Here is a 24,052-nt window from a genome sequence, read left to right on the forward strand (position 1 = left end):
CTCCTCTGGCCACAACCACCCTTGTCTGTGTCTATGGGTTATGCATATATGTCCTTTGGGTAATCCCTTCACCTTCTTTTATCCAGTCCCTCCCACTCCCCTTCCCTCCTACCGCTGTCTGTCCCATGTCCCCATGCCTCTGCTTCTGTTTTGTTCATCAGTTTATTTTGTTCATTAGACTCCACATGTAAGTGAGATCATATGGTATTTGTCTAATCTCCAGGTCCATCCATGCTGTTGCAAAAGGTAAGATTTCCTTCTCTTTTTTAAATATATTTTTATTGATTTCAGAGAGGAAGGGAGAGGGAGAGAGATGGAAGCATCAATGATGAGAGAGAATCATTGATTGGCTGCCTCCTGCACGCCCCACACTGGAGAATGAGCCCAAAACCTGGGCACGTGACCTGACTGGGAATCGAACCATGACCTCCTGGTTCATAGGTCAATGCTCAACCACTGAACCACACTGGCCGGGCAAGATTTCCTTCTTTACAGCCACATAGTATTCCATTGTATAAATGTACCGCCCCTTTTTTTTTACTTTTATTTTTTTTTTAGCTTATTGTTGACAGTATTACAGATGTCCCCCATTTTCCCCTTCTTTGCCTCTCTCCACCCAGCCCTCACCTCACCCCAGGCCTTCCCCACACTATTGTCTGTGTCCATGGGCTATGCCTATATGCATATGTGTTCTTTGGTTAGCCCTGCTCATCCCCTCCATCCTCCTCCCCTCTGAGGTCTGTCTGTCTGTTCCACGTATCCATGTCTCTAGACCTATTTTGTTCGTCAGTTTATTCTGTCATTAGATTCCACATATCAGTGAGATCATGGCCATAGTTGTCTTTCTCTGACTGGCTTATGTCACTTAGCATACTACTCTCCAGGACCCTCCAGGCTGTCGCCAAAGGTAAGAGTTCCTTCTTTCTCGTGGCTGCGTAGTATTCCATTGTCAAAAGCTCAGCTCTCCCACGTAGGACAAGATGGATTTCAACCTGAGGCCTCTCCTGGAACAGCTGGAGCTGGAGGAGCTGAGCGAGTTCAAGTCTCTGCTGAGGACCCTTCCCCCACAAGATGAGTTACAGCACGTGTCCCAGACGGAGGTGGACGAGGCCAGCGGGCAGCAGCTGGCGGAGATTCTCACCACCCGCTGCCCCATCTTTTGGGTGGAGATGGTGACCATCCAGGTCTTTGACAAGATGAACCGAACGGATCTGTCCAAGAGAGCCAAGGAGGAGCTCAGAGGTGAGCCGACGGGAGGCCACCCTGTGTCCTGGGGAGTGGGGGGGGGGGGAGTGGGAGTGCCCAGGGTCTGAGAAGCACAAAGATAACAGTGAGCCTCGGAGGGGCTACCTGGGCTCAACACAAAGTGTCATTCTTATAACCTCGCCGTTGCGTATATCCTCCCTATTTCTACTCTTTCTGCGTCCTATATACCTACCCTGGGCTCCTCACCATACATCCCTTCTTCTGTTCTAAACTGTTTCTGAAGTGTATTCATGATTGTCTTCCTTCCTTCCTTTGTGTTTGTTTGTTTATTTATTCATTTATTTTTATTTGAATGTATTGGAGGTGACATTGGTTCGCAAAACCATACAGGTTTCAACGGTACAACTCAACAAAACACCATCTGCACACTGCATCGTGCGCCCATTTCCCCAAGCAAAGTCACTTTCCGTCCCCCTTCCCCGCCCTCGTGCCCACCTCCACCTCCACCCCCGCACTCTTCCACCCCCCTTCCCTCTGGCCATCACCGCACTGTTGTCTGTGTCCGTGGGTTATGCATGTATGCTCTTTGGCTGATCCCTTCACCTTCCTTCATCCAGTCCCTCAACCCTCCTCCCCTCTGACAGCTGTCAGCCTGTTCCGTGCATCCATCCATGCTTCAGTTTCTATTTGTTCATCAGTTTCTTTTGTTCATGGATTTCCACACATCAGTGAGATCACGTGGTGTTTGTCTTTCTCTGACTGGCCCGTTTCACTTAGCATAATGCTCTCCAGGTCCACCCATGCTGTCAAAAAGGTAAGAGAGCATTCTTTTTACAGCTGTATAGTATTCCATTGTGTAGATGTACCACAGCTTTTTTATCCACTCACTGGGGCTGTTTCCAGATCTGGGCTGTTGTAAATTGTGCTGCTATGAACATAAGGCTGCATATATTCTTTCAAATAAGTGTTTCAAGTTTCTTAGGATATATTTTCGGAAGTGAGATCACTGGATCAAATGGCAGTTCCATTTTTAACTTTTTGAGGAAACTCCATACTGTTCTCCACAGTGGCTGCACCAGTCTGCATTCCCACCAGCAGTGCATGAGGGTTCCCTTTTCTCCACATCCTCGCCAGCACTTGTCGTTTGTTGGTTTATGGTCGCCATTCTGGCAGGTGCAAGGTGATCCCTCCTTGTGGTTTTAATTTGCGTCTCTCGCCTGTCCTCCACAATATTAAATCACTGCGTAACCTCTGTTTTGTTTTTAATTCCTACTTATAATGTTTCTTTCCCACATAGTTATGTCTATAAACATACTTACACACATTCATACACTGAAACCCCTACTGTCCTTTAGGTCAGCAGCACTGGGGCCTGGGTGATTCTCTTGGGGGAAAGGAAGGGACATCTGTGCACTATAGGATAGTTAGCAGCATCCATGGTACCTGGGTGCTAGCATCCCAACACCTTTAACCCTTACATGCTTGCAGCACACTGCCTCCTCTCCCCCCAACCAATGATGTCTACACATATGGCCAAATGTTCCCTTTACGGGGGGAAATGGCCCTGAGTGGAGAGCCATGTTTTATGTCCCGGGGTTCCCCACTCTCACTGTTCTCAGCAATCTCCTGGGGAGCTTGAAATATACTGACATCTGGAACCTATCGCTGGAGACACCCATTTAACTCATTGATCTACAGCTCCCCCTAGGCATGCAATTCCTCTTTTTTTAATTACAATTTGACATTCAATATTATTTTGTATTAGTTTCAGGTGGATGGTGTAGTGGTTAGACATTTTTATTCCCTACCAAGTGATTCCTTCAATAACTATAGTCCCCATCTGACACCATACATAGTTTTTACAATACTGGTTTGTTTGGGGGGAAGTTATTTATCTTTATTGTTGAAAGTATGACAGATGTCCCCATTTTCCCCCATGGACTCCCTCTACCCACTCCCACCTCCTCCCCAGGCCTGCACGGCGATACTGTCTGTGTCCATGGGTGATGCATATGTGTATGTAAGTTCTGTGGCTAATCTCTCCTGCCCCCCTCCCAATACTGTTGACTATATTCCTATGCTGTATGTTACATCCCATGACTATTCTGTGACTTCAATTTACACTTTTTAAAATATATTTTTATTGATTTCAGAGAGGGAGGGAGGGAGGGAGGGAGGGAGAGAGAGAGAGAGAGAGAGAGAGAGAGAGAGAGAGAGAGAGAGAAACATCAATGATGAGAGAGAACCACTAATCAGCTGCCCCTTGCATGCCCCCCACTGGAGACCGAGCCCACAACCCAGGCATGTACCCTGCTCCTGACCTGGAATCAAACCATGAACTTCTGGTTCGTAGGTCGACGCTCAACCACTGAGCCACGTGGGTTGGGCCCAATTTGTACTTGTTAATATCCCTTCCCCTTTTTCACTCAGCAACCCAAGCCCCTCCCATCTGACAACCACCAGTCTGTTCTCTGAGTCTGTTTCTCTTTGGTTTGTTTGTTCTGTTTTTTTAGTTTTATTGCTTCAAGTATTACAAAGGGTATTACATATTGTTCTGTTCTTTAGATCCACAGATGCGTGAGATCCTGCGGTACTTGTCTTTCTCTGCCTGGCTCATTTCACTGCGCATCATACCCTCTAGGTCCAGCCATAGGCATGGGATTCTTCAAGGTTTCCTGGGTGATGCCTGTGTACATCCCAAGTTTTATAATTCCTACTTAGAGGGCTCTGCTACCTGACACAGTAACTACCTCTATGACTTTTTTTTCTTTTTAAAAAATGTCTGACCAGGCCAGTCTTGCTCAGTGGTTGAGCACTGCACTGTGAACCAGAAGGTCACGGTTCAATTCCCGGTCAGGGCACATGCCCAAGTTGCGGGCTCCATCCCAGTAGAGGGTGTGCAGGAGGCAGCTGATCCATGATTCTCTCTCATCATTGATGTTTCAATATCTCTCTCCCTTCCTCTCTGAAATCGATAAAAAATATATATTTAAAATTTTCTGGTTTTATTCCAGCTGGGGCTTCATTTTTAGCTTAGTGTCCCCTGTCTTTATACATATACATATACATATACATCAGAGAGGAAGGGAGAGGGAGAGAGATAGAAACATCAATGATGAGAGAGAATCATGGATCAGCTGCCTCCTGCACGCCCCACACTGGGGATCAAGCCTGCAACCCAGGCATGTGCCCTGACTGGGAATCAAACGTGACCTCCAGGTTCATAGTTTGATGCTCAACCACTGAGCATGCCAGCCGAGCTGTTCCCCGCCTTCTACAGACAGGTGAGGGATCAGCTCTCGCCGGCCTCTGGAGCGATTACAAGTTTGAAAGCGGCATGAGGAACATCAGCGTTGTACTCAGTTCAGGGTCTGGCTCTGAAAACTGCACGTCTCTCCCCTCCTGCTTTTTCAGAAGCGGCTTTGAAGTCTCTTCAGAAAAACAAGGTTCCATTGTCAGGTACGTTACCTCCTTGACAGTCTTTTTTTTTTTTTTAATATGAGATTTGGGGATTTAGGGACAAGATATTATGCCAAGCACTAAGGCGGCAAAGAAATACAAGACTTCCTCTCTTCTGCAGTCATGCAGGTGGCAGTGGTAAGAGGTGTAAGACGTGGAAAGGTAACATGAAGCCGTATTTATACTAGAAATCAGAGTGAACTTTCTCTTGGAATCTAGATACACTGGGTGTTAGACTGACCTGCGGCAGAGGTGGCCAAGCTATGACTCACAAAGCAAGTCCCACCCACCTACAAGCTAAGAATAGCTTTCACTTTTTTTGTTTGTGTGTTTATTTTGTTTTCTGGTTTTTTGTGGGTTGTTTTTGTTTTTTGTTTGGGTTTTTTTGTTTTGTTTTGTTTATTGGTTAATCTTACCCCAGCACATTTTTCCCATTGATTTTTAGAGTAGAAGAGAGGGAGAGGGAGGGAAAAGGAGAGAGAAAGAGAGAGAAGCATCAATGTGTGAGAGATACACATGGATTGGTTACCTCACATATGTGCCCGACCTGGGCTGGGAATCAAACCTGCAATCCAAGTACATGCCCTTGACTGGGAATCAAACTCGCAACCCTTCAATGCTTGGGCCGACGCTCTAACCACTAAACCACAACAGCCAGGGCTTGGACCATGTATTCTTTTTTGGGGGGAGGGGGGGGTGGAGGACATCGACTTGTTCCACTTATTGATGCATTCATTGGTTGATTCTTGTATGTGCCCTGACCAGGGACTGAACTCACAACCTTGGCATGTTGACATGACACGCTAACCACTGAGCTCTCTGGCCAGGACCATGTATTCTTAACTCCATCGGCAGCCCCTTGCCAGAAAAGGCATGTAAGCCTGATGTCATGGCCTGGCACACTTCATCTCCCATACTTCCTTAGCATCCTTTCTATGTGACCTGGGCTTAAACATGGCGGCCCAACTGTTGACCTTGAACCACCTTGAAGTCCCACCTCTGCCAAACAGAAGGCTCCATACTGGTACAGGGACAAGCCCATGATGTCCCCTCTTTTATTCAGGGATAACACGGATTCGGGAACCCAAATGTGCAAACGAGGAAAAAATACAACAGCATTTAGAAGAAGGAGAAGGAGGAGGAGGAGAAGGAGAAGAGCCAGGTTGGTCTTGGAATGTCCAGTGTTAGAGGAAGCTAAGGGAAGCCACCCCTTTTCCACCCCTTTGTGTGTGTGTTTTGGGGGGATGGGTTAAGAGAGGGAGAGAGAAGACATTGATATGAGTGAGAAGCATTGATTGATTGCCTCCTTCACATGCCCAGACCGGGGACCAAACCCGAAACCTAGGTATGTGCCCTGACCGGACTCAAACCCGTGACCTTTGGTTGCACAGGAGGATGCTCCAACCAACTGAGTCACACTTGCCAGCACAAATTGTAGACAAAGAATTTAGATTCTCTACTCCTTGGAGCCTATTTTATCATCACACTTCTGATGAAGTAACTACACCTATTTTTTTAAGTATTCTGTCTTTTTATTTTTTAATTACAGTTGACATACAATATAGGTTCAGGTATACATCATAGTGATTAGACATTTATATAACTTAAAACATGTTCCCCCTGATCAGTCTAGTACCCACCTGGCACCATACAAAGTTATTGCGATGATATTCTTTTCCTTTTTGATTGAATTTATTGGGGTGATATGAATTAATAAAATACATGTTTCAGGGGTACAATTCTACAGCACGTCATCTGTAGATTGTCTTGTGTGTTCACCACCCCAAGTCAAGTCTCCTTCCATCTCCGTTTATCTCCCTTTTACCTTCTTCTATTGTCCCCCGACACTGATTCCCCCTAGGAATCACCAAACTGTAATCACCAAGCTGTTGTCTGTGTCTATGAGGTTGTGTTATTGTTGTTGTTATTGGTTGTTTTTTGTTTAATCCTTTCACCTTTTTCACCCAGGCCCACACACCCCCTCCCCTCTGGCAGGTGTCAATCTGTTTTCTGTATCTGTGAGTCTGTTGTTGTTTTTTTAAATACATTTTTTGTGTGTCTAGAATTTAGCTCATGTGCACGTTGATATTTATTTGTTTATTTTTAAATTAAATCTTTATTGTTCAGATTATTACAGTTGTTCCTCTTTTTTTCCCTCATAGCTCCCCTCCACCGGTTCCCACCCCACCCTCTGCCCTTACCTCCCCCCGCTCCACTGTCCTCATCCATAGGTGTACAATTTTTGTCCAGTCTCTTCCCGCATCCCCCACACCCCTTTCCCCCCTGAGAATAGTCAGTCCACTTCCTTTCTATGCCCCTGATTCTATTATATTCACCAGTTTATTCTGTTCATCAGATTATTTATTCACTTTAAATATATTTTTATTGATCTCAGAGAGGAAGGGGGAGAGAGAGAGAGAGGGAAACATCAATGATGAGAGAAAATCATTGATTGGCTGCCTCCTGCACGCCCCCTACTGGGAATTGAGCCCACAACCCCGAAACGTGCCCTTGACCAGAATCCAACTTGGGACCCTTCAGTCCACAGGCCGACGCTCTATCCACTGAGCCAAACCAGCCAGGGCGGGTCTGTTTTATTGTTTTGTTTATTTTGTTCATTAGATTCCACGTATAAGTGACATCGTACAGTGTTTGTCTTTCCGGGTCTGACCTATTTCACTGAGCATAGCACCCTCTAGGCCCATCCATGCTGTCGCAAGTGGCAAGATCTCGTTATCCTGGCCGTGTCATATTCTATTGCCCATAAAGTATACCTGTTCTGTGCCAAGCTCACCCTAATTGCTATTTTACAGAGCTCACTCAAGCACAGGGCAGAAGTGTCACCAACCCAGAAGAAGTAACGGAAAGCTTGGAAGGAGAAACACCAGGTGTGTCTCAGATCTCCCTGGAGGGAGCTTGGCATCTGGTGGCTCTTCTCCGTGTGTGTGTGTGTGTGTGTGTGTGTGTGTGTGTGTACACACGTGTGCGCACGTTTCTTTCCTACTTGACACAAAGCACTTTGTTCTCAATGATTAACCAGCTAGACCCCGTCTCTCTCCCGTCTCCTATCCCTGAAGGTACACAGGACACCTACAGCAGTATATGGAAGACATCCGGGCCCATCTGGAAGCAAAACCATTGGCCCGAAGCCAGTGAAAAGCTCCATAAATTCACGCAGAGATACGAGAGGCTAGTCCCCTTCTGTAACCCCAACATGCTGGCCGGGCCCTTCCCGCACACGGTGGTGCTGCAGGGCGCGGCGGGCGTGGGGAAAACCACGCTGGCCAAGAAGTGGATGCTGGACTGGGCACAGGACCACCTCCCGGGGACATTCCACTCCGCCTTCTACCTCAGCTGCAAGGGGCTGGGCCGCCAGGGCCCCTGTACTTTCGCGGAGCTCCTGGCTAAGAAGTGCCCAGACGCGCAGGAGGCCGGCCCCCAGGTCCTGGCTCAGGGGCAGAAGATCCTGGTGGTCATCGATGGTTTCGACGAGCTCAGAGCGCCCTCGGGGCCCCTCATCCATGACATCTGTGGCGACTGGGAGAAGCCGAAGCCCGTGCCCGTCCTGCTGGGCAGTTTGCTGATGAGAAAGCTGCTGCCCAAGGCCACGCTGCTGGTCACCACGCGCCCGGAGGCCCTGGGGGAGCTGCGGCTCCTGGTGGAGCAGCCGCTGTTCATCGAGGTGGAGGGCTTCCTGGAGGCGGACCGCAGGGGCTACTTCCTGAAGCACTTTGAGCAGCAGGACCAGGCCCTGCGCGCCTTCGAGGGCATGAAGGGCAGCCCGGCGCTGTTCCACATGGGCGCGGCGCCCGCCGTGTGCTGGGTCGTGTGTACGTGTCTCAAGAGGCAGCTGGAGAAGGGGGAGGACCCGGCCCCCACCTGCCGGACCCCCACCTCGCTGTTCCTGCGCTTCCTGTGCGGCCAGTGCTCCCCAGCGGCCCTCGGCAGCGGCCCCGCCCCGCACCTCCCCACTGCGCTCCACGCCCTGAGCCTCCTGGCCGCCCGGGGCATCTGGGCGCAGACGTCCCTGTTCGATGGCGAAGACCTCAGGCAGCTGGGGGTCAGCGAGGCCGACCTGCGCCCTTTCCTGGATGGCAAGGTCCTGCAGGCGGACGCGGACTGCGAGGGCTGCTACGCCTTCCTGCACCTCAGCGTCCAGCAGTTCCTGGCCGCCCTGTTCTACCTGCTGGACGGCGCGGAGCGGGGGGACACAGGCGACTGCGTGCCAGACATCAGGACCGTGCGCGCGCTGCTGTCCAAGGAGGAGCGGCTGCGCAACCCCAGCCTGACCCGCGTGGGCTACTTCCTGTTCGGCCTCGCCAACCAGGAGAGGGCCCGGGAGCTGGAGGCCACCTTCGGCTGCCGCGTGTCCCTGGACGTCAGGCAGGAGCTGCTGAGAGTGACGCACAGCAGGGACTGGCCTTTCTCCTCCAGGGCGGACATCCGGGAGCTGATGCGCTGCCTCTATGAGTCTCAGGAGGAGGCGCTGGTGAGGGAGGCCCTGGCGCCCATCACGGAGCTGGCCCTGCACCTGCAGAGTGAGAGGGACCTCGTGCACGCGTCCTTCTGCCTCAGGCACGGCCAGGCCCTGCGCAGGCTCTGGCTGCAGGTGGAGAAGGGGATCTTCCTGGAGAATGACGGGGCCTCGGAGCCAGGCACGTGGGCGGAGCGGTAAGGACTCGCCTTTCCTACTGGCCTCGTGTGTTTTTACCTTTAGCTTCATCCCAGGCTCCACTGTGGAGGACAGCCTCTGAGAATATTTTTCCATTGACTTTTAGAGAGAGGGAGACAGAGAGAGAAACATCAATGGGAGAGAAACATATGGACTGATTGCCTTCTGCTCGGTCTACAGGCCGACACTCTATCCACTGAGCCAAACCGGCTAGAGCAGATTTTGACTTATTCTACTGCTCTGTCATATTGCAGTGCCATAACTTTATTGAGTTATTTTTTCAATGATAGGTCTTAGGTGATGACTTGTAATCATTTAGCATTACTATCAGACATCACCAAACTTATAATAGAGAAAGACAGGAACAGAGAGAGAGAGAGAGAGAGAGAGAGAGAGAGAGAGAGAGAGAGAGAGAGAGGGGGAGAGAGAGAAATATCAACTTGTTCCACTTATTGATCATTCATTCGTTGCTATTTTTAAGATTTTATTCTAGTTTTGTGTGTGTGTTTATTGATTTCAGAGAGGAAGGGAGAGGGAGAGAGAGATTGAAACATCAATGATGAGAGAGAATCATTGATCGGTTGCCTCTCGCACGCCCCCTACTGGGGATCGAGCCTGCAACCCGGGCATGTGCCCCTGACCGGAATCGAACCTGAGACCCGCAGGTCGACACTCTATCCATTGAGCCAAACCGGCTTGGGCCATTTGTTGATTCTTTTGTTGTTGTTTTTTTAATCTGAACAATAAAGATTTAATAAAAAAGAAAAGAAAAAACACTACAATGAAATATCTCAAAAAAACAAAAGAAAAGAAGACAGACCCAAGACCGCATCCTGGGTGGGTTGTGAGGCACCACTAGACTTGTTTCCCTTTGCAAGAACTTTTTGTCCTTCCTACATCCTCTCTGTGAGCTGCAGGTGTTGCCACGCTCTGACAATGTGGTCAGAGGGGTCAAAGTTCAATTCCCATGTGTGCCGAAACCTCCTTAAAAAAACTGTTCTGGAAAGTCCCGAGGGGACAGAGCTGGCCGACTCGTCCCTGGCACAGCAGACGCCTCAGAGCAGATCGGCAATGTTCATGGGCATCTCGTCGATCTGCGTGGAGTAATACTGCTCAGTGTCTCACAGGATGTGGATGTCGTCATTCCTCATGAAGTTGATGGCCACGCCCTTTCCGGCCATACCGCCCTGACCCTCAATTCTGTGGATGTAGAGCTCCCGGTTGTCGGGCAAGTCGTCGTTGATGAGCAGGGACACCTGAGGGATGTCCAGGCCCCGGGCCCAGACGTCGGTGGAGATGAGCACCCGGCTGGCACCGGAGCGGAACTCCTTCAGGATAGACTCCCGCTCCTTCTGCGGCATGTCCCCGTGCACCGACGACACTGTGAAGTTGGCTTCTCTCATTTTCTCCGTCAGCCAGTCAACCTTCCTCTTGGTGTTGCAGAAGGTGATGGCTTGCATGATGGTCAGCGTGTCGTGGAGGTCACACAGCATGTCACATTTCCACTCTTCTCTTTCCACTGCCACGGAAGAGTGCTTGATGCCTTCCAGCGTCAACTCATCACGCTTCACCAGGATGAAGATGGGGTCCGTCATTAACTTGTTTGTCATCTCCAGGATCTCGTGGGGCAGCGTGGCGCTGATGAGTACCACCTGCGTGGCCGGGGGCAGGTACCTATAGATGTCGAAACCTTGATTCAGCATCTCATATCAAAGACATGCCCCAGCGAGGCGGCCACGACGTGCTGCCCGTGGTCCAGCTTCCGGATGTCCTCCCCCACGTGGGTGCCCCCGATGCAGGCCTGACACTGCACATTCACGTAATGGCCCAGCACGAGCAGGCCCTTCTGGATCTGCACAGCCAGCTCTCTCGTGGAGGCCAAGATCAAAGCCTGGGTCTCACGGACCTGGTGAAGTAACTGGATATCCAGACACTGTTGGATAGAAATGCTGATAGTGGCGGTCTCACCCGTGCCAGCCTGAGACTGTGCGATGACGTTTCTCCCTTCAGTTACGGGCTTGATGGCGCGCTGCTGGATGGCGAATGGATTTTGAAACCCATAGGCATAGATGCCGTGCAGCAGGTCCTCCCGCAGGCCCAGGCTGTCGAATATGGGTGTCACGTCCTCTTCCACGCTGGTCTGGAATTCCACTTTGGTCATGTCTTCCTCTTTGAGCAGCCGCTTCTGCGCCGACCCCGAGTTCGCCATCGTGGAGGTGGCCAGCAGGGGCGGAAAGCGAAAACACAACCCCACGCAGCCTATGCCGCCAGGAACTCCATTCGTTGATTTTATTTTTTCATATGGAACGCTTCACGAATTTGCGTGTCATCCTTGTGCAGGGGCCATGCTACTCTTCTCTGTATCATTCCAGTTTTTTAGTGTATGTGCTGCCCAAGGGAGCACCGTTGATTCTTTAGGTGCCCCGACCGGGGATCATGCCTGCAACGTTGGTGGATCTTGATAACGTTCTAACCAACAGAGCTACCAGGCCATCCTCCAGCTTTTAGAGTTTACTAATGTATTAAGGGTGGTTGCAACCCCAAGGACCTCCAGGGTGACGTACAAATGTGGGTTCTCGCTCCAGCCGTGTTTGGTAAATTCCCTCCTTTGTCACTTCGCTGAAGGTCCCAGAGTGATCGGCACCTGCTTCCCTTCTGGATGGACCTTTGCTCCATGTTCGGCGCCAACGAGAACCTGGAATTCCTGGACATCAGTCGGAGCTTCCTCAGCACCTCGTCGGTCCGGCTTCTTTGTGAAAAAATCTCCTCTGTGCCCTGTAGCCTCCGGAAAGTGGTGTAAGTAGAAGCGAACCCCAGGGTTACAACCCCGAGGGCATGACGGAGCTTGGTGGAGCAGTCTCTGAGTTCTTGTAACCCCGCTTCCAACCACATACTCAGGACACAGGAAACAGAGGCAGGCCGGTCCTTAAATTTGTCTCCTGAATCATACATATAAAGTGATTTTTCCAGTTTTTTATTGTGGTAAAATGTGCATAGCATAAAAATAGCCATCTTAACCATGGGTAATAGTACAGTTGGGTGGAATTCATTACATTCATGTTGTGCAACCATCGCCACCATTTATCTCCAAAACGCTTTATCTTGCAAAACTCAAACTTTGTACTTATTGTTATGATTGATTGACGGATTGATTTGAGAGAGAGGGAGGAGAAGAATCATTAATCTGTTGTTTTACATATTGATGCATTCATCGGTTGGTTCTTGTATTTGCCCAGACCAGGGATCAAACTCGCCACTTTTTGGTGTCTGGGACAACACTCCAACCGCCTGAGCCACCCAGCCAGGGCAATGAATTTAATAAAAAGAAAGAAAGCTATAGAACAGCTTTTGTCTGGAGCAACTCACTTCCCTTTGGCAAAAGCGTGAGATAACTAAAATTGGAGCTCTCGCCCCGGCCAGGGTGGCTCCGTTGATTAGAGAATCATCTCGTGACTGAAGGGTCATGGGTTTGATCCTTGTTCAGGGAGTATATGGGAGGCAGCCTACGATTCTAGCTAGAGCTTTCGTTCTCTGCTTCTAGATGAGGCTCTCTGGGAGGACTTCTCGGGAGAGGTGTATGAATAGTGTTGTCTCCTCTCTTTCTCTCTCTTCTGGGGACGCTCTTTCTCTGCGAGAGCTCCTCTTTCTTGCTGTCTCTCTCTCATCTCTTGAGTTCTTTTTCTAGTTTTTCTCTTTTTTCTCTTGTTCTCTCTTTTCTCTTTTTTCTCTCTTCTCTCTCTCTTTCTCTCTCTCTTTCTCTCTCTTTCTCTCTCTCTCTCTCTCTCTCTCTCTCTCTCTCTCTCTCTCTCTCTCTTTTTCTCTCTCTCCCCCCCTCCCCCTCCTCCCTCCCTTCCACTCTCTCTAAAGATCAAAGAGGGAAAAATATCCTCAGGTGAGGATTTAAAAAATAAATAAATTGAAGTTTCTAATAGCGTCTAAAATGTGATGTTAGTGAGGGATACAGAGTTTCAGACACGCGAGATGAAGAAGCTCTAGAAGACCAAAGAGATTTGATCTTCAGCGGTCTCACCACAAAATAAAAAAAGGAAGTGGTGACTGTGAGAGGTGACAGATACGCTAATTAGCGTGATGGGGGTGATGACCTCACCAGGTACGAATATATCAAAGCACGAAGTCCATGTCCTGGCTGGTTTGGCTCAGTGGATAGAGCATCGGCTTGCAGATTGAAAGGTCCCGGGTTCGATTCCTGTCAAGGGCACATGTCTGGATTGTGGGCTTGATCCCCAGTAGGGGGCTTGCAGGAGGCGGCCAATCAATGATTCTCTCTCATCATTGATGCTTCTATCTCTCTCTCCCTCTCCCTTCCTCTCTGAAATCAATAAAAATATATTTTTAATATATTTTATTGATTTTTTACAGAGAGGAAGGGAGAGGGACAGAGAGTCAGAAACATCAATGAGAGAGAAGTGATTAGCTGCCTCCTGCACACCCCCCACTGGGGATGTGTCCACAACCAAGGTACATGCCCTTGACCGGAATCGAACCCAGGACTCTCCAGTCCCCAGGCCGACGCTCTATCCAGTGAGCCAAACCGGCCAGGGCATATTTTTTAAAAGCATTAAGTCTAACACATTACATCATAGGCCTTAAATATGTACAATTTATTTGTTGGTAATACCTCAATAAAGGTGGAAATATGAGAAGAAATTTGTTTCTAGTGTGTAAACCTATGGCAGCCCTTTGTGTCCGTGTGTGTGCAGTAGAGGAACAAGAGCTCACCTTTGTCTTCTCTGCCCTAGCCTCCGAAATGTGTCCCCAGCGGATGCTTACCGGAACTTCTGCGTCATTCTGGGCGGTTACGAGACTCTCACGCACCTGACCCTGGAAGGAAATGATCAGAATAACATGCTGCCCGTACTGTGTGGGGTCTTGCTTCACCCAAAGTGTCATCTGCGATATCTCAGGTACATCTCGCGGCCACAGAGGACCCGCCACATATGAAGACAGCTGCCACACGCCTCTACGGCCATTCTGCATAAATGGCAGGGCGGGGAGGGCGAGGAAATCTCTTATTCTGATTAGAAACAGTATTGTTACCAGTAGAGGTGGGGTTCTTGGAGCACTACTGGAATAAGAATTTCGAGAAGCCCCCGTCAGAGGACGAGATAGTGTAGAAAGCTTTATTATTATTGCCCTAGCCCAATGGTTCTCAACCTTCTGGCCCTTTCAATACAGTTCCTCATGTGGTGACCCAACCATAACATTATTTTCGTGGCTACTTCATCACCGTCATGTTGCTACTGTGATGAATCATCATGTAAATATCCGATATGCAGGATGGTCTTAGGCGACCCCTGTGAAAGGGTCGTTCGACCGCCAAAGGGGTCGCGACCCACAGGTTGAGAACCGCTGCCCTAGCCAGTCTGGCTCGGTGGACAGGGTGTCGGCCTGCCTACGGAAGGGTCCCAGGTTCGATTCCGATCGAGGACAAGTACTTAGTTTCATGCTCCTCCCCAGTCCAGTCCCAACTGATGTGTTCCTCTCACATCAGTGTTTCTCTCTGTATTTCCCTCTCTCTCCCACATTCCCTAAAAAATCAACGGAAAAATTTCTCTGGTGAGAATTAACAAAACAAAAGAAAGAGAAAAGAAAGCGTTATTATTATTTTTTATCCTCACCCAAGGATATTTTTCCCCTTGATTTTTAGAGAGAGTGAAAGGGAGGGAAAGAGATGGGGAGAAAGAGAGAGAGAGAGAAACATCGATGAGAGAGAGACACATTGATTGGTTGCCTCCCACACGTGCGCCAACAGGATTGGGGATTGAACTTGCAAACCGGATACATGCCCTTGACCAGAAATTGAACTCTCAACTCTCTGGTGCACAGGCCAATGCTCTAACTACTGAGCCATGCTGGCCAGGGCATAGAAAGCTTTATTTCCATGGAATCACAAGTGTCTCTGTGACTTCAGGGGGGCTAGAATCAGAGTCAGCGACCAGAGCTTCCATTCCATGTTGGAGCAGTGTCAGTCCAACATCAGGCTGGGTTAGCTTGTGTTCCCAGCTATAGTCTCCAGATGCGTTGCATGTGGTGTCCTCAGGACCACAAGGCTATGGAGGAAACACAGGCAAATGCAAGGAAGCTGGAGCAAAAAAGCCCCACAAGCCAAGAGTAGAGAGCAACAGGAGAGAGAATTCCGTCATTTGGGAGATTATGTGTCCCTCAGTTTTTATGGGTTTGTAGTGGCCACACCCATTCTGGCCAACCATCTCTGTCCCCAGGTTTGGCTGACAGGCAAGTACCTTCTTATGTCACCCCAACTTCACTGGGCTTGTGTCTGCCTCCCCTTTTTGGACCCCTTCCCCCAGTGTTCTAGAGGGAATGAACTGGTGGTTCCCTGGGGAGTGTGAAATTGCAGCTCCCTGGTGAAGCTGCCCAAATGGCCATGCTTCTAATGTCTGGCTTCCCCCTTTGCTCCTTTCCTATTATTAATAACTAGATGCCCGGCGCATGGTCCCTAGTTATTTTTTTTTTATACTTTATTGATTTTTTACAGAGAGGAAGGGATAGGGATAGAGAGTCAGACACATCGATGAGAGAGAAACATCAATCAGCTGCCTCCTGCACACCCCCTACTGGGGATGTGCCCGCAACCAAAGTACATGCCCTTGACCGGAATCAAATCCGAGACCCTTGCGTCCGCAGGCCGAGGCTCTATCCACTGAGCCAAAGCAGTCAGGGCGCTAGTTATTAATAATAGAAAAGGAGCAAAGGGGGGAAGCCAGACATTAGAGCCATCTTCCCCAGCTGCCCGCAGCCAGCCCCGCCCCACATCCGCCACCACCCACCCCCCGGTTCCCCAGTGGCCATCAGGGAAAGGGACCAAGAGGTGATCAGTGCACCTCATAGTGACTGGTGCAGCAGTCGTTCTGGTTGTTCTGCCATTAGGGTCAATTTGCATCTTACCCTTTTATTATATAGGACTAGCTAATTACAACAGTATCAGTACCACTCAGGGTACACATCTCAGAATAGAAAGCGAGCTGGAGTTGAGTTTCCACTTGTGTTGATCACTGAACAACTCGGACAACTGTGCACAATAACTCTGAGTCCAAACAAACTCCCAGGTACCTTAGAGTTATCCTCAGTCAGACATCATTTGTTTGTGGCTCATGTCTCTTACGTCATGATTCAGAATACCAGCTACTAGCCTTTTTTCTTTTTCTTTTTTTAAATCCTCACCCAAGGATATTTTTTCATTGATTTTTAGAGTGGAAGAGAGAGGGAAAGACAGAGAGAAACATCGATGTGAGAGAAACACATCAATTGGTTGTCTTCTGCATGAGCCCTGACAAGGGCCCAGGCCAGGGAGGAGCCTGCAATCCAGGTATGTGCCGCCTTGACTGAAATTGAACCTGGGACCCTTTGGTCCGCAGGCCGATGCTCTATCCACAGAGCCAAACCAGCTAGGGCTACTGGCCTTATTTTTGCATGAAAGGACCCTTGAGGAACACCGGGTGTTCCCTTTCCTGGTACCCCTCTGGTTTGAGAGACCTCCCTTTGAGAAGTTCTTGCTTCTTATCACTCATCATTGGGTTCCATTGGCCTTCACATGACCACGTTTAAGTAGTAACAGAAACACAATTTAATGTAACCTCTTGGTCTCAAATTATGGCTCTTCCTTTACTGATAGAATCTTGGGCTATTGAACTAGGTATTCTCCCCATCAGTAGAATAGAATAACTCCCATCTCACAAGGACTTGAGGATTGAATGAAACCACGTCCAAGCACATACACATTCAATAGCAGGTACTGTCATTATCGATCATTACAGGTGACCTTCCTTTCTCTTTCCCATGGGATTCACCGGGAAAAGACATTGTGTCGCTGCAAGGTTTGGGTCACTAATTTGTTTCTCGGTGGATAAACAGGTACCCAAAATGGAAAGAGAAGACTCCATATATGTTTGGCTTATTTTATCAGAAGCAGTTAATGTTCTAGTTTGTGTCCCAAGTCCCTAGCTAACTTTGGTTCCTCTATTACCGTTGAGACTCTTAAGAGAGAAACATGTCTTTTCACTGAATTTTCATGAACGTAAGTTATGTGACACCCATTCTGCTTGGCATTTCATGCAAATTATCACATGAGGGTATGACTTATTCCCAACTTAAAGATGGGAATGAGGTTTCATAAATTTAAGTAACTTGACCACATTTTCATGTGTAGTAAATGGAAAAACCAGGATTTTTTTTTAATCCTCACCCACGGATATGTTTTTGTTGATTTTTGAGAGAGAGAGGTGAAAGAGAAACATTGATCAGTTGCCTGCTGTATACACCCTGACCAGGGACAAACCCACAACATTTTTGGTGTATGGGATGACACTTCAACCAACTGAGGCACTTGGCCAGGGCAAGAACCAAATGTTTTTAGAAACCTGTCCCCAAAGGCCATGAGATACACATCCAGTGAAATTCCATTGCACCATAATAAGAATATTCATTTCCAGAAATTAAATGTGGGTGCCATTTTTTTATTTCTTGATTTTTTTTTTTAGAAAGAGGAAGGAAGGGGGAGAGAAAGAGAGAGAAACATAGATTTGTTGTTCCACTTACTTATGCACTCATTTGTTAATTCCCTGATCAGGGAATCAAACACTCAACCTTAGCATATGGGGACAATGCTCTAACCGACTGAGCCACCCAGCCAGGGCTACCTGGGAACTTCTCAAAACCCAAATTCTTGGTTCTCCCAAAGATCTTCTCAATCGGGTTCTGGGTATATGACCCAAGAATTTGCTTTAACTCATCTTCCAGGTGCTCATTGCAGGACACCTGAAAACACATATCACTGGACCCTACACCCAGCGTTTCTGGAGATTTCCACTTCCAGCTGGTTGCCCAATGGTGATGATGCAGGTGGTCCTGGGACCACGCTGTGACAACCACTACTCCAGACCACGTAGTCCAGGGTGTCACTTCACGAAGTGGTGTGAGGAATGAAACTAGGGGCCACAGTCCAGGGTTTGGTTCTCAAGGATGACGTCCTCCCATGTCTCCTGCAGGTTGGTGTCTTGTTCTGCCACCGCCCAGCAGTGGGCTGATCTCGCCTCCTCCCTGGAGACGAACCATTCCCTCACGTGCTTGAACCTCACGGCCAATGAGTTCCAGGACGAGGGCGCCAGGCTGCTGTACATGACTCTGAGACACCCCAAGTGCATCCTACAGCGGTTGTCGTGAGTGACCCCTCTTCTCTCACGGGACATCTTCATCTTTGTTTTTAGATCTGGGGCCACATCGAGAAGAGTGACGGTAACACCCATATTTTCTGGGCAGCCTACTGAGGTAGACACTCGGTTCCCGTTTTGGGTCCCATGCAGCTCACTCTTCTCTTGCTCCCGTCTCTTCGTGACTGCGATCACGTAGGCGATCAATGAGAGTCAGGGATGAAGGTTGGGCTTCGGGAACGTTCTCACCATCTGACTGTGGGGGTGTGTGGCGCTTCCCCCTCCCACAGGTTGGAAAACTGTCACCTGACAGCCGCCTATTGCAAGGAGCTCTCTTCCACTTTGATGGTCAACCAGAGGCTGACACACCTGTGCTTGGCCAAAAATGACCTTGGGGACCACGGGGTGAGACTGCTGTGCGAGGGCTTGAGCTACCCCGAATGTCGGCTACAGACCCTGGTGTAAGTCCCCGCTGGCCGTGCGCGTGTGTGTCTGCGTGTGTGTCTGCGTGTGTGTCTGCGTGTGCGTGTGTGTGTCTATGTGTGTCTGTGTGTGCCTGTGTGTGCATGTGTCTGTGTGTGTGTCTGTGTGTGTTATGTGTATTATGTATTATGTGTGTGTGTGTGTCTGTGTCTGTGTGTGTGCTGAATGCCAGCTAGACTTAATCATTTCTCTGACTACCCTAAGTGTGATGCTGATGGTTAAATCTGATGAGACCTGGGGAAAGGGTGATAGGGAAAATGTACAAATGGTATTAATATTCTACAGGAATTTGGGGGGTGTAGCTGACTTCTAGGTTTGATTTTTTTTTAATGTTTTTATTTTAGAGAGAAAAAGAAAGTGTTCCACTTATTTATGCAAGGTTGTGATTCAATCCCAGGTCAGGGCACATACAAGAATCAACCAATGAAAAAAAGGATCAACCAATAAATCCATAAATAAGTGGGACAACAAATCTCTCTCTCTCTCTCTCTTTTTCTCTCTTTCTCTCTCTCTCACCAATAAATTTAAATTTTTTTAAAAAAAAGTTAAGGTAAGCTCTCTGGCTGGTTTCCCAGTGGTTAGAGCATCAGCCCATGCACTGAGTGGTGTCACATTCAAGTCCCAGTCAAGGGCACATACCTGGATTGCTTCAATTCCCTGGCCCCAGTCAGGGCACATACAGAAGGCAATCAGTGTGTCTTTCTCACATCGATGTTCATATCTCTGTCTCTTTCTCTCCCTCTTCCTCCCTCCCTTCCACGCTCTCTAAAAATCGATGGGGGGAAAAATATCCTTAGGTGAAGAGTAAAAAAAAACACAGTTAAGGTGAAATACCACTGATATTGTGTGTAGTTGGGTAACTGACACATAGTGGGTGGCCTCCATGCCTAAGATACTACTTTCCTAGTAACTGGATTTAGGAAATACAATTGGCCACGTCCCCTAATAGAAGGTAGCAGACCCAGGTAGGATTGAAATTCTCTGCCTCATGGTTAGAGTAGAAATCGTACAGACCAGCTGTCCTGATTTCCCAGGGCTTCTGTGACAGATTAGCCCAAACTAAGTAGCTTAAAACAACACGAATCGAATGAACAAAATAAACTCACCAACTGGAGACAGACCCATGGATACAGAGAACAGATGGACAGCTGTCAGAGAAGAGGGGTTTGGGGGCTGGGTGAGAAGGGTGAAGGGATTAAGCAAAGAAGAAAAGAAAAAAAGACTCATGGACACAGACAACAGTATGGTGATTGCCAGAGGGGAGGCGGGGGAAGGTAGAAGAGTTTGGTAAAGGGGGAATAAATAGTGATAGAAGGAAACTTGACTTGGGGTGGTGAACACACAATACAATATACAGGTGATGTGTTGTAGAATTGTATGTCTGAAACCTGCATAATTTTATTAACCACTATCGCTCCCAATAAATTCAATTTTTAAAAATCAATCAATAAATAATAATGACTAAAATAAGCCACCCTAGCAGGTTTGGTTCAGTGGATAGAGCATCGGCCTGCGGACTAAAGGGTCCTGGATTCGATTCTGGTCAAGGGCACATGCCCAGGTTGTGGGCTTGATCCCCAGTAGGGGGTGTGCAGGCGGCAGCCAATCCATGATTCTCTCTCATCATTGATGTTTCTCTCTCGCTCTCCCTCTCCCTTCCTCTCTGAAATCAATAAAAATATTTTCTAAATAAATAACCCCATGGCTTGAGCTGGCCAATCATGGTTTGGTTGCATCACACCAGTGAGCACTAACGGTTTGTTGTTGTTTTTTCCTTCCTGTGATCGATCTCCAGGCTGTTCCACTGCAACATAACCAGTGACGGCTGCGTCATCCTCGCCACACTCCTCCAAGAAAGCTCTAGTCTCACGCACTTGGACCTGGGGCTGAACCACATTGGAGTCACTGGGGTGAAGTTTCTGTGTGAGGCTCTGAAAAAACCGCTGTGTCACCTAAGATGTCTATGGTCAGTTAATGGTTTTTGTACTTTAATCTGCACCTGAAATGAAATACCAGTGTAGCAATCTCCCTCCCCGCCCCCCAGCTCTATTGAGGACAATATTGAGACGTGTAGGCATGTAATTGTGCCATGTGCTCGTAATCAAAAAAAATTGGAGGGTGGTAAAGGCTGGGGTGGGGCAGGGGGGCTAGAAGAGGTCAATGGGGGAAATGGGGGGCATATGTAATACTTTTTTTAGTAAGATTTGCACCTTTTTTATAATATATTTTATTGATTTTTTACAAAGAGGAAGGGAGAGGGATAGAGAGTTAGAAACATCGGTCAGCTGCCTTCTGCACATCCCCTACTGGGGATGTGCCTGCAACCAAGGTACATGCCTTTGACCGGAATCAAACCTCGGACCCTTCAGTCCGCAGGCTGACGCTCTATCCACTGAGCCAAACCAGTTAGGGCGCATGTGTAATACTTTCAACAATAAGGATTTTTTTAGTCAATTAAATATTTCAAAAGGCCTCTAGGATAGCCCTGGCTGGGTAGCTCAGTTGGTTAGAGCATCGTCTTCCATATGCCAATGTTGCAGGTTCAATCCCCAGCACATACAAGAATCAACGAATGAATGCATGAATAAGAACAATAAATCTGTCTCTCATTCTCTATTTCTCTTTCTCTCTCTCTCTCTCTCTCTCTCTCTCTCTCTCTCTCTCTCCCCCTCTCTCCCTCTCTCCCTCTCTCCCCCTCCCTCTCTCCCTCCCTCCTTCCCTCCCTCCCTCCCCTCTCTCCCCTCTTCCTCTCCCCTTTCCTTTCTCTCTCTGGAATCAATAAGTTCAAGTATTGAATCCTTGTTGAAATCATGCTACCCCCCTTCCAGATATCTAGATCTGATCTCTACCCCCACACATGTACTGGTAACATGTGGGTTGTGGCTGAGTTTTCAAATCAGTCTGAATCCTGCCTTCTTCGTGCCCTACAGTTTTTCAACCACCCATAAGACTGCCTTCTAAGGTGTAACTTTTGCCACCCTTCTGATCAACACCCTCTGTGCTTCCCCATCTCCTTCCAAGTAAAATCCTAAGTTTACCAAGACCTAAGGGCCTTCTTCGAGCTGGCCCCCTCTTATCTGTGACCCCACCTCCAGTCCTCCCTGGCTTATCTGTGACATCACCTACAGCCCTTCCTGGCTCACTCACCATGACTGCCTTGATGTTGCTTTACCTGCTCTGCTCCCTATCGCCAAACTCAGAGGGAAGAGACTCACTCGTGTGGTTCACTGTTGGATCCCCAGCACCCAACAGTGTGCCTGGCAAATAGGACAGTATCAACATAGGACGGTATCAATAAGCACTGGATGAATGAATGAATGAATGAATGAATAATGGATTTTTGTGCTTCACCTACAGGTTATGGGGGTGTGCGATTACCCCATTTAGTTGTGCAGACCTCTCGTCGGCCCTTAGCAGCAACCAGCACCTCGTCACTCTGGACCTGGGCCAGAATTCCCTGGAGTACAGTGGGATAAAGATGCTGGGAGATGCCCTGAAACTTCAAAGTTGCCCTCTGCAGAAACTCAGGTATGACCCTCCTATGCCCCAGTGTTTGCGCCATGATTGTAGATTTGGGGGGAGCACCAACGACAGGATACCTCGTAGGCATGTCTATCCCTAACATTCAGTTTTAATCCATTGATGTTCGGTCACCATTGATGTTCTGTCGATTCCTCTTGTTGCTTTGACCCATAAACCAGGAGGTCACAGTTCGATTCCCGGTCAGGGGACATGCCCGGGGTTTGGGGCTCGATAGTTACCATAGTTACCAAGGGGTGAATCTTAGAAATGGGGCCACTATCTATCATCAGAGGTTAAATAAAGCATGGTTAGCCCTGGGTGGTGTTGCTCAATGGTTTTAGCATCACTGAAGGGTCTCAGGTTTGATTCCCAGTTAAAGGCATGTGCCTGGCTTTCAGATTTGATCCCTGGCCCAGGTCCGAGCATGTGCAGGAGGCAACCAATCAATGTGTCTCTCTCACGTTGAAATTTCTCTTTCCCTCTCTCTCTGTCCCTCTTTCTCTCTCTCTCTCTCTCTCTCTCTCTCTCTCTTCCCTCCCTCCCTTCCTCTCTTACTAAAAAAACCAATGGAGGGATAAAATGGACACATATGTAATACCCTTTGTAATACTTTAAGCAATAAAAAAAAAATAAAAAATAAAAAATAAAAAAAAAAAAAAAAAAAACCAATGGAAAAAAATACCCTCAGGTAAGGATTAATTAATTAAAAAAAAAAAAGCATGGTCATGAGATAGCATCCTGTAGCCAGAGAGAGATAAAAAGCTGGCCTGGCTGACTTGGCTTGTGTTTGTCTGGCTCATCCTGGGTCCACCTACGTAGCAGAAGTTGACAGAGTGAGATATGGAGCCGGTTGGTATTAGAGCCACGTCACAGGTACGTTCCTCAGTTCCGTCTCTCACACCAAGGAGGACGTGAAAATCACCCAAGACCCTCCGAGCATCCCAAGCTCGCCAGTGGCTTGATGCCATCAGGAGGGTAGCCTGATATCATATTTCTTCCCTATCAAGTCGATATGGAACTCTACCTGGAAGCACAGACGAATGCATAAAGGTGGTCCCTTTGCTGAAATTCCCTAACGCATGCGGATGCTTGGGGGGGGGTCTGGAATGAGTCTCCTGGAAGCAACAAGAAACCTTTGATTCCCCCCCCCCTCACTCCCCATTGTTCCACCAGGTTGAAGATCGATCATTCTGACGCCCAAATCCAGAAGCTGCTGGAAGAAATCAAAGAGGGCAACCCAAAACTGACTATTGAGAGGGACAACCAAGAGCCCAGAAATAACAGGCCTTCTTCTGCAGACTTCATTTTCTGAATCCCCTCCGAGTCATTCGTTGTCCCGCCAATCAAGGCGCCACGGCTCTTCGAGGCGAGGGTGAGCTTCCCGTGAGCCCGCTCCGTGTCAGTACTTTCTGGACCCGATGGGGTCTGAGCCATGGTTGCACCCTCCCCCTTACACAAATCACGCACGTGTCACTTAATCCTGTTACGATGAGCTGCCCCAATCACGAGTTTATCAAGAGAA

The 24,052-nt window shown here is 48.4% G+C and overlaps 1 protein-coding gene, 1 non-coding gene and 1 pseudogene across 2 annotated transcripts; 1 reads left to right on the forward strand and 2 right to left on the reverse strand.

Moving 5' to 3' along the window:
* The first annotated feature begins 898 nt into the window (after positions 1–898).
* Positions 899–24,038, forward strand: NLRP2 (NLR family pyrin domain containing 2). Its single transcript, XM_036306547.1, has 10 exons — positions 899–1,242; positions 7,479–7,553; positions 7,743–9,336; positions 11,963–12,133; positions 14,098–14,262; positions 18,364–18,534; positions 18,816–18,986; positions 20,804–20,974; positions 22,366–22,536; positions 23,704–24,038. The coding sequence occupies exons 1-10, from the start codon at positions 981–983 to the stop codon at positions 23,840–23,842; spliced, it is 3,090 nt and encodes a 1,029-aa protein (XP_036162440.1). The 5' UTR covers positions 899–980; the 3' UTR covers positions 23,843–24,038.
* On the reverse strand, positions 10,393–11,558 carry LOC118655193 (annotated as a pseudogene).
* LOC118655206 lies at positions 11,633–11,741 on the reverse strand. The gene has a single exon (XR_004967212.1). It is a non-coding gene; the product is annotated as a U6 spliceosomal RNA (small nuclear RNA).
* Positions 24,039–24,052: the final 14 nt, after the last annotated feature.

This window comes from Myotis myotis, unplaced genomic scaffold, assembly GCF_014108235.1.
Source record: "Myotis myotis isolate mMyoMyo1 unplaced genomic scaffold, mMyoMyo1.p scaffold_m19_p_42, whole genome shotgun sequence".
Taxonomy (NCBI): domain Eukaryota; kingdom Metazoa; phylum Chordata; class Mammalia; order Chiroptera; family Vespertilionidae; genus Myotis; species Myotis myotis.